Source organism: Pteropus medius, unplaced genomic scaffold (assembly GCF_902729225.1).
Source record: "Pteropus medius unplaced genomic scaffold, Ma_sr-lr_union100, whole genome shotgun sequence".
NCBI classification, from domain to species: Eukaryota; Metazoa; Chordata; class Mammalia; order Chiroptera; family Pteropodidae; genus Pteropus; species Pteropus medius.
In genome coordinates, this window is record NW_024349801.1 from 169,234 (window position 1) to 180,636 (window position 11,403).

An 11,403-nucleotide genomic window follows, 5' to 3' on the forward strand; every position below is an offset into this window, starting at 1 on the left:
ATAAATCATATCAAGAACATGTATCCTGCATACGTGATGAAAATGGTAATTTACCTCTATGGTTTTCCTCTCAAGAACCCATAACCACAGTATTATTATGAGAAGAACATCAGATGATCCCAATAGCAGGCATCCTACAAAATAGCGAACTAGCATTCCTTAACACCATCATGGTCATCAAAAAAAGGAAAGTCTGAGAAACTGTCACAGCTAAGGGGGAACTAAAAGAGACATGACAACTACATGTAATGTATCTTGGAACAGGAAAAGGACATTGGATAAAAACTAAGGAAATCTAAATAAACTATAGACTTTAGTTAATAAATAAGGTATCAATACTGGTTCATTAATGTACATATCATATTAATTTGTTAATAGAGAAAACTGAGTGTGGGAACTCTATCTTCTCAATTTTTCTGTAAATTTAAAGTTATTCTCGAAAGTAAAGTCTATTAAAAGGAAAAAAAGTTTGCCAAATAAAGCTTGCAAGTGTATTTTTTGTAAAATTTTGTCATTATACCATTATATATGTACTTTTCTGAGAAGATTTATATTATACCTTAATCAAAAGATAAAGAAAAATAATGTCTATTGTAGGTTTCCAGATAACTTTTATCAGGTTGATAAAGTTCTCTATTTTACTAAGAATTTTTGTTATAAAAAGGTGTCTGCTAAATTTTATTACCTATGAAGATTATACAGTTTCTCTTTAATTTTTTAATGAAGTGAATGACATGTATAGATTTTTCTAGTGTTAAATTATGCTTGCATTACTGGAATAAATACTTGATCATGGTATACTTTCTGTTGTATATAATTCTAGATTTGTAGGCTAATATTTTGTTTAGGATTTTTGCACCTATATTTATGTATGAAGATGTCTTATAATTTTCCTTTTATGTCATAATGGCCTTAACTGAACATAGCCCCATGACATGAACTAAGTATTCAATTTTTATAAAAATTTCTTTAGGAGAGTTTATGTAAGGATGAAATATTTCTTGCAAATTTAGTAGAAATCACCTGCAAATTCACATAGATCTGGTGTATTAGTCAGAAGAATTTAAATGATTGATTAAACTTCCCTAAGGCATACTGTAGTATCTGGGCTTTCTATTTCTTTTTGAGTCTGCTTTGTAAGGTTTTTTAAAATGAATTTATCCAGACCATTAAAATTTTAAATGTAGCTACATGGTCTTCTCTTATTATCGTTCTTTTTTTTTAAAAAAAATTATCATTCTAATCTGTGCTATTACATTCTGCATTCGTTATTTACTTCTCTCCTTTTGATGAAATTTTTTTCCCTTTTGATCTTATCTCATTTATAACCTTTCTTCTAATTTTTTGAGTTTATTCAGTAGTTCTTTTCTAAAGTAAGCTGAATCCTTAGCTCATTAATGTTCACCTTTCTCCATGTATGTAAGCCTATAACTTTTCTTCTAACTACCACATTCAGTGCATCCAACGAGTTTCACATGTATTATTTTCACTATTATTACAAAGTATTTTTGGCTTTCTCCATTTCTTTTTTAATCAATGAGTTATTTATAAGTATATTTTTATATTCCCAAATACATAGATTTGTATTCATTTAATTACATGCCTATCTCCAATATAAGACTAAGCTTCCTAAATACATCACATACAACAGGCATGCGATGTTGGCTGAATTTAATTTAATCCAAGAAATAACACAAGAAAGATATTGAATTGTCCCGTCACCATATTTAAATTATCATTCATCGTAAGTACAATCTAAGACTTTAAATAAAAATGACCCCATTTTCCATTATCAGTACTGAAAATATGCCCAGAAACATATATATTCTTACTTGAACAAATACTTTGCCCAAACGATGCAATGAATAGGTTCTGAAGGTGTGTTACGAATTGTACAGCCAGGAAAAGTTCTCTGGGTTGGTTTAGGATGACATTCATAACACTCAGTGACACCCTGCAAAGTCAGAATATGAGAAAAACATTTACCCTCTGCATGGTGGTTTCTCAATAAGTTAATATAATAAACATTTCATTCATTCACCTACATTCTAACTGGGTTGTACGCTGCCAAGGATAGAATATTGGTGACTTCAAAATCCTTACTTTACAGAGAAGGAACTATAATAAAAAAGCTAACTGAATCAACCATAGTCACAGCTAAAGCTAAGCCAGGACTGCTCTGACCCTTGGTGCAGTGAACACTGCTTATAACAAGGCAAATAAAAAGCACTGTACCTGAGTATCAAATACGAGAAGTTTACCTTGATTACACTAAACAGAAAAAAAACTAATAGAAAGACAAACAGCTTTCCAATCAATTACTCTAAGAGCTGTGAAACTCAATTATTTACTAATTACTCATACCCTTACCTTATAATCTCTTAAAAATTAAGTGAAAAGTAATTATTAATTTCAAGAGCTGTCTAGAGACCTGTAAAAATACTAGGTATTACCAAATCAAATATTCTTCATTTTGCTGTCAGGGTTACATTTTAAGTTATACTTTAAGGAATCCCTAGAAGTCCATAGCACCTGAGACTACTTTTCAAAACCATCAAATGAATATTCTAAATCTCAGCCATTCTCAATCTCAGTCTTAATACATACTAGTACCTCAGGATTATGGTAGTGAGAACTGTCTTTCTAAAAATGGTTAAAGAACCAAAACCTGAAAATACTGTTTTAATATAAATTGCAGCAGATCCATAATTTTCTTCATAATACCATTTCTGGGGGCCTTCCAAAATGCTTTCTTGGGGGCAGTCATATGACAAGCAGTTATTCCTCATATCACAGTAGAAAAAAAAAACTATGGCCTTGACCTATCAACAGATCTGATGACCTCCACTGACTGTTACATGTTGTTGTAGAATGATACTAAATAAGCTTCAAAGAGCAATATCAACCAGTTAAAACAAATGTAGAGCCACAATTTTCAAATAACGAACAAAAATAGCAAATTTCAAGTACTGTCATTCCTTTCAGTTTCAAAATCTGCAAAATCATTCTTCAAATATATCTATGTTTAGGTTCTGGAAAAGATCTGAACAGCGAATGAATCACAATGCTGAGATATTATAAAACTGGGTTAGGAGTATAGACATTCGCTCTTTTACTTTCTAGTTTTATCTCAGTGTTTGAATTACTTCACAAATGCACCAAGAATTTTTTCAAAGTACTCTTCAAATCTATACATCCAGACTTCTTTACACAAAAAGTAACTTTTAGAAGCCTGGTTTACCATATATCAACTATAGTATGACATGTCTCATGTCTATAAAGAATTTTAAAAGGAAAGTTTACTATGCTTACCAGTCTAAGGATTTTAATATACAAGCTAAATGAAACTAAGAAGCACAGAAATAAAAGATCTCTGCCTATCCTCTTTTTGGGTGCCTTTAGGGTATCCTAAGTTTAATAGGGGAACAAAATTCCTTATGTCTTAGATGCTAACCAGCCCATATTATATAAATCCAAAGTTTACTTCTACCCTCCTCCATCTTAAACTTCCGATTAAGTTATCTAGAAAGTTAAGGAAAAAAAAGTTCTTTACCTTTTTGATAGTAGTTACTTGCCCAAGATAACCAGCAGTTCCACTCTCAATAAGAGGGACATCAGCTGCTAGACACATCCTATTAACATGGTTGCGGGCAGCTGGAATAAAAATACTAGTTAGCAGGAGTTTATGGAAGAAATGAGTTATCTTTAATTAGGATGACATTTACCCAAACTATTTCTTATTGTTTTTATTTTATGTGCATTTTCTTACAGCTATGACCCAAGTAATACAACTGTTACAGACATTTAAGAAACATTCACTAGCAAAATTTCAAATATATGCCACAAATTTACTCCAGGAAAAGCACCCTCATATATAATCTTTAAATTCCAAAGTGGCTGCTTCTTCTTTCGTTGTGCCTAATCTATTAACTTTGGCAAAAACACTGCTTCAATGTGCTCCGAGTCCTTAACTTGCTATTATTCTAATATAATTATCAGGTAAGACATGGATATTTAGGAGAATGTGGACTATTAACTTGGAACTATTAAGACAGTTTAAGGCTAGGGGCAAGATGAGTCCACTTAAAGGAGTCATTCTGACCCTTTCTCATGCTCATTTGTTTGATTTTTTCTTTCGGTATTTCTAGCCCAAACCTGTTACAAACTCACTTGACAAATATACTTTTACCTGTGGAAGTAATTACAAGCCAGGAAAATAAAGTATTTTCATCCCACCCTCCAGGCACACAGACTTGTTAACAATGACTAGCTACACAACGCTGGATTACATGAAATATCATCCCATATTTTGAAAAGCTTAAATGATTTATAATGTGTACATTTAATAGAATCCAGTCTGATATCTTATGTCATAAAATATACTTAAAATAATTCAAGAGCTATGGCTTCTATATTAACTTGAACATCCTGTTGTCTCATTCTCAAAACAGTGGTTTTTTAGCCCTGACTGTACTTCAGAATTATCTGAGGAACTCTGAAGAAATGTGACCCCATTCAGAGTCTGACTTAATTGGTCGTAGGTAAGATCTAACATTGATATTTCTTAGGTTTCCACATATATGAAGGCAGTGACAAAATTTATGTGCTGGGATAACCTGAAACAAACACCTATGCAAACAATCTATGTAGTCAGTCTTTAATATTTTAAGTTCCCTTATATTCACACCTTTTGGTATATTGACAGAGTATATGATAGCTAAATTCCTACTTGGAAACAGACCAGCTAAAATTATAATCATTTAGCAAGACTTAAACCTAATCTTACTTCCCTTTAGGCCTTTAAGTTCTAATTCATAAGAAAATACTTTGATTAATACTAAATGTGTAAACAGCCTTGTTATGGGGAAAGGGAAATACTTACAAATTAAGAATATTAAAATAATCTCACCTCTGTTATCTAAAGCATTCATAACCAATATAAATTGTCGAAAAAATTCCACATTATAGTCAGGGCTACGAAGCAAAACAAAAAAAGGTCACCAAAACAATTGACCTTACACATGATCTTCACAGTACACTACAGGGTCCTAAAAAAGCATAAATAATAATACAAAAATAACTGCTAAATTAGGGGCCTCTACCACTTAGGTAGGTTTGACTTTTTCTAAACACCAGATTTTAAAGTAGATTTTTAGATTTTAAACAAACTACTTCCTCCTAATCCCTTTGAATGGCTACACATCCTTTCTGGCCACCCACCTAGGGCACAAGAGCAGGATCTCAAATTAGAAGATGGCATGACTTTACTAGTCCCACCAGGCCTTCTCTGGGCAGCAAGTGCCTGGGAACGTACAAAGAACACATTCCCAGGATCTGCCTGGCCTTTGGCTTCACCTCACATGGTTAGGATCAGGCAGGGTTCAGGCCCCTAGAGTCCCTGCTTTTAGCAACACTGGGAAAGCAACACAGGGTAAGGGGGTGATGATAGGGCTATAGGCAGGGTTGCAGAGAAAACATCTAGAGATAAAAAAGCTGGAGATACAAATTCCCTGAGAAAGTATAAGACAATTACCTGTGAGCTAGATAACAACTAAAGATAAAGGATAATGAGGCCCTTTGCCCTAACACCTGCAAAATTATATATTTACTTTATCTTTACTGAGATCAGAGCATATTTATATACTGTCAAAACTAATGCCCCATCACGATTCTCCATGTTATATTACAGAAGTCACAGTCCTAAATAAACAAATTATTTTAGGAAGGAACCTTTTAAACTGAAAAAGACCACAGGTGCAATCAATGATAATGAGAGCACTATATTTAGCAAAACCTGAATCATCACATATAAAGATTTTCATAGTTTAGATTATCTTTACTTAAAACAAGAATATAGATCCTTTATTAAGTTCCCAAGTAACATTTATTAGAAGTATTAAAATATCTCACCTCTTAGCCAAATCATTAAACTCATATACATAAACTGTTTACAAGAAGGCCACTTGACTTACGTGGGCACAAACTTTTACGTTTTAATTGTTATAGAAAAATCATCTTAAAAAAGCAGAGTGATTTCAAACACATATATTTGGCTAATAAAAATATCTTATACTTTAAAAATTTAATTAAAGTTCACAATAAATAATTTTGCAACGTAATAATTAGAGCATACTTCATGATGCTGTCATGGTAGGCTATGATATTTGCTTTCGGGTAAAACTGCAGTACACTTTCTTTGGCGACCTGAAAAAACAAAACATCAAATTACCAATTTACTAAATTACTACATTTCTATCTGCATTTGAAATCTATTTATGGCAGACAATAGTGTTGTTTCATCTACTTAAATAGTATCTTATTCATGTTATAAACTAAAACGTTAAAATGTGACAAAATATATTTATTAAAACTAAATACACATATTTATAAAATAACAGGATCCACCACACTCCCATATACACTTTACAAGAATGGCAAGCTTCAGCAAAAACATAAAATAGAATAACTAAGAGTCATTCATTCATTTACTATACACTGAACATCTATATACTGAGATCTGTAACAAGGCACTTGGTGAGCCAATGACATTAATCAAACCACCATCTATGTAAATATAACTACAAACTACGATAAATGATAGAGAAAAAGTAGAGGTTCTTAAGAGGGGGAAGATGTGATTTAGTTAGTCTAAGAGGTTTAAGAAAGTACCCCTAGAGAAGGGAGCCAAACACAGAAAAGCATGGGATTTTTGCCAAAAGGGCTAGGGTAAAAGGCAAAGGGAAAAGATGTTTTAAGACCCTGAATCAAAATGGAACATCAGAGGAACTAAACAAAGGCAGGGTGACTAGAACCTCAGGGGAGGCTGTCTTCTTTTAAAAGGGCCAACAGCACAGGATGTAGCTTCTCTAGCACCCAAATATAGGAGCAGCCAGGCTGCAGAGAAAGTAGGAACACTACTCCGTTCATCCTTAAGTGAACAATCAGAAATTTAAATAAGAAAGGGACACCACTTACAGGTTTGGGTACACTTCCCTTTCCACTATAAATCAAAAAAGGGTGTCTTTACTCCTTTACTCAACATATTCTTCACAATCCCTCAGCTAGAGATGGCTTCTGCCATATTCTTTCTTCTACTAGAGTCCACAATAACCCGATACCATAGATAGAAGACCCATTAAAAGGTAGAATTATAAATGAATAAACAGAAATGGTATGAGAAATCTACAGTTACCTGGGCCTTTGATCTTCCAACATGCTTCTTTTGAAACAAAAACTGCCTGTTGAGGTTGCTGACATCAATAGTATCCAGATCAATCTACAAATGCATAAACTCCAGATAAATCACAAATTTTCTGATATGTTTAAGAAATATTCACTATTCTCAGCATCCATAACCCACTTTATTTGCCGTATCAGTGGAGAGAATATGCTTTTTGACCAATAATATCAAAATTGTTAAACTGATCATTTAATGTAGATTTTAAAAAAGTTTAACTTGAGATAATTTTCTCAAAAATATTTTAGAAAGTATGCTATTTTTCTTCTTCAATTATCCTGGCTAATAGGAAATTCCTTAGATAGCATAAATTTATGTGTACTTATTGAGAATGCATTATATAATTCACCTTTCAATCTACTCTTTCGAATCTAACGTTTTAGATTAACTGTGCCTTGTTCTTAAATGATACTTAGCAAATTTATTGAATTTTTCTAATGTCTGTAATCCAAAAGTCTTCACACACACAATTTCATTTACAATTATTTCCTGAGAGCTGTGAAGAAATATTTCTAAATTTAAAAAAGTGTCACATTTTAAATCTTATCTAATTGCTGCCAAAAGCAAATACAAGGGAAGAAAATAATGACTAAAGCCGTTTTCATTCCATTTCAATAAATTTATATTAAGAGAAATTAAATGTTCTAATTGTGAAACATCTTAATGATTTTGGTTATAATTTGTGAAAATCATCAAAGCATAGAACCAACTACCTAAACGTTTTTTATTTGTACTTTCTAAATTTACTATAAAACTTAAAGCAAATAAAAAAGGATTAGCATTTATTTTTCAAGTGCTCGAATTCACTGTTCTATTACAAAATGGTTCTTTTAAATAAGTATAAGTAGATTGTTATACAGGACAGTCACAACCATATTCTGAAGAAAAAAAAAGTAGTTATCGGCTAATGCAAAATCATATTTGGATCCGTGGTAGAGAAGTGAATGGGAAGACAAACCCTATAAAAGCCAAGGAAAAAAATGTGTAAATTCTGTACCCCCATCACTCGTATTAGGCTCAGCCAACCACCTCTACTTTTTTTTCATTCCATGTTTCTACAACACCTTGAGATATTTTAAACGTACATCCAATTCCAGGCAACATCTCCAATCTCTAAAAAGCTTAATAGAAATAATTTAAAATTAGTCCCTGTACAACAATGCAAAAGTTAAGATCCTAACCGTCTTTGATGAATTAAGCTAATGTATCTGTAACAGTGACAGTCACGCAGATTGTACCCAGAAGAGAGAAGCGCGAGCTCCAAAGGAGTTCTGCCACTTGCTTCGTGACCCAAGTTACTAAACCCCACTGTATCTCACTTTTCTTCCCTTATGTTAAAAACAAAATGTGATGAAAACAGCGTTTGCAACCTTATGGTAACAGTGAAGATTAATTAAATGTGTTATCGCGGGTAAACCGCTCAGGACCTCACCAAGCTTGGGACAAGCGCTCAGTTGGATGCTGATACCGCCACCCTCTGCTCTGAATCATTATATCTGAGTTAAGGGAGACCTCTGAATTTAAGTCATAACATCCAATAGGGACTCAATCACCTCCCACCTCCAATTAAAGCTAGGAGCTGCTCTAAAGCGAAAGGACAAGAGGCTGCTTCCACACCCTAGAGCCGCCACAAATTGGCGCTGCCTGGGAAGCGGGGGCCGCCCCGCCGCGGGACGCCCGGAAGACCCGCGCCGCGGCCTCCTCGGCGTCCCGAGCGGGCCCAGCGTGCGGCGAGGCCGGCTCCGTCCCTGCCGAAGGGCTCCCTCTCTTCGGCCAAGACCCCGGGACCTCTTGGCCTGTCGCCACCCTGAACTACGGTCCCGACTCCCGGGCCCCGGCACCACGGCCCGCCATTCAGCCCGCGCGCACGCCTGGCCCTCACCAGGTCGATGTGAGAGAAGCCGGTAAGGACGAGGTTTTTGAGGAGTTCGCAGCCGATGCCGCCCGCGCCCACCACCAGCACCCGGCCGCCGGCCACGGCCTCGGCCAGCTCCCGGGGCAACCCCCGCGACAGAGCCATGGCGGGACGACCACGAGCCGCGACACAGGCGGAGGCGGGAGAACTGAGCCGCGGCCGGAAGCGGGTGGGGGAAGGGCGACCCTGCTTCCGTTCCTGCGCACTGCGGCCGCCAGTCGGCGCCAGGCGCCAGCGGCCAGGATCTGGGCGAGTGGGCCCAGGCGGCTTGGGCTGGGCTTTCAGCCGGCCTCCCACACTTGGGGCTGCACTCCCGCCTAGTCGTGTTTTTCATAGCCGCCTGCAGCCTGTTGGCAGGCTTAAGTAGGTGAAGGGTCACCTTTTAGCCGAGAGGTTTGAAGTGCCAGCCAAGGTTTCCTTACAGGTTAGAAAACAGATGCTCCTATATGTAAAGAGCTCTTACAAATTAAGAAGAAAACTATCACCCAAATAAAAAATATAGGCCGAAGATGTGAGCAGGCCCTGACAAAGAAAATTGATAATATGATCAATAAGCGTATTGAAATTTAATTAAAGAAATGTAAAATTGTATTATAGTTATTACCAGCAAAAAGGGAGTGGGATTGGAGGGCTGGGTGAAAAAAGTGAAAAGAATTACAAATTGGCAGTTACAAAATACTCAGGAGATGTAAAACAGAGAATATAGTAAAAAATATTGTAATAACTATGTATGATGCCAGCTGGGTACTAGACTTATCGGATCACTTCATAAGATACATAAATGTCTAATCATTATGTTATACACCTAAAACAAATATAATATAGTATGTCACCTGTAATTGAAATTTTTCTTTTAAAGAAACGGCAAAAAAAAGTGTAACACTGTGTTGTCAAAGGATAGGAAAACAAGCACTCCCACACACTGCAGGTAAGGATTCTACAGCAAACCTTCTCTAGAGGGTGTTAAAAGATAAATGGAGACATTAAAAACATTAAGAGTTTATTTGAGCAAAAATCTATTCAAATTAGGCAGCACCCAATCTAGCAGATAAAAAGGAGCTGCAAAGAGCTGGACAAAATGAATAGGCAGAAGGGAGTAGGAACGAGAAAGTTATACTAGGCAGAAAAATGGGTTGATTATTGCAAGGTCACTTTCCTTTACAGGATAACAGGGGTATATCAGGCAGATTATCTAGTTATATACCTAGTTATAGTGCCGAACAGGTGATTCCTGACAGACCGGTTTGAGATTCCACTTCTGGACAAATCAAAATTAAGTCTCAGTTTGGTGATGTGGGGCTTAGTATGAGCAACTCCATTTTGGGCTTTTTTTTTTTTTTTTTTAACAAGGATAATTTTAAAATATGACTCATTCATTCTAACTCAAAGAATTTGTCCTATGGCATTTATCACTGATTTAAAAAAAAAATATTTAGCCATAGGGATGTTCATCACAAGAACAAAAAATGGAAAAAACAAATGGCAAAAAGATTGTATTTTTGATGTATATTTTAAAAGAATACTTTGCAGCAATTAAAAATTATGGGCAAATATTGATAGGGTAAACGCTCTCATGTTAAATGAAAAAGATACAAAATCATTTGTATGATTAAATTTTGTAAAAAAGCAAAAAATACATTTGTTATAATCCAAAGCAAATGGAGACCAGTTTTGGAGGTTCCCTGAGCAGAAAAATCCAGTTTAGTTATTAATTTAGCTTAATTATCAATCACTGTGGAGACACTGCTTTCTCACTGTATAAGCTGCTTTGTAGCACTGTACCACTGAGCCTCATTCCAACTTTTGGCTTGAGTGTTCCTGTTTTGCAAACTTTTTGGTGTGTGCAAAATAAAATTTTACCGATGACTACTTCAATAATTCATTGGTTTTACTTTGGCTATTTCTGAACCTTTGACAATTAAAAAGCAGGAAGAAAAAACCACAGTTAATATTTTTGTGTATGTGTGTGTGTGGTGGAATTATGGGTAATTATTATTTCCTCTTTAAACTTTTGTGTATTTCCCAGACGCTCATGCTCTTAAAGAAAATGTTAATTTTAAAATCAGAAAATTATTATCCAGCCACTGAAAAGAAAGGATAATTACATAATATGATAGAGGTGCTAAATATCGCTGCAGTGGCAATATTACAATATATCGATGTATGAAATCAACACATTGCACACCTTAAATTTACACAATGTTTTGTGACAAATATACTCAATTAAAAATTATTAGAAAAAAAGTAAATA

General features: G+C 35.1%; 1 protein-coding gene across 2 annotated transcripts in view; it reads right to left on the reverse strand.

The window, feature by feature from the left end:
• UBA2 (ubiquitin like modifier activating enzyme 2) overlaps positions 1–9,322 on the reverse strand; it is a 30,475-nt gene extending 21,153 nt beyond the window's left edge. Inside the window, exons 1-6 of one of the 2 annotated variants that reach the window (XM_039888560.1) lie at positions 9,120–9,322; positions 7,193–7,276; positions 6,134–6,204; positions 4,910–4,974; positions 3,554–3,654; positions 1,833–1,954 (exon numbers count right to left, since the gene is read on the reverse strand). In XM_039888560.1, the coding sequence (XP_039744494.1) occupies positions 1,833–1,954; positions 3,554–3,654; positions 4,910–4,974; positions 6,134–6,204; positions 7,193–7,276; positions 9,120–9,257 (581 nt within the window). In that variant the 5' untranslated portion in view covers positions 9,258–9,322. Of the gene's footprint in view, positions 1–1,832; positions 1,955–3,553; positions 3,655–4,909; positions 4,975–6,133; positions 6,205–7,192; positions 7,277–8,234; positions 8,256–9,119 lie in introns of those variants that run through there. The other variant, XM_039888561.1, reaches the window with a different exon arrangement.
• Between the last annotated feature and the right edge of the window lie 2,081 nt (positions 9,323–11,403).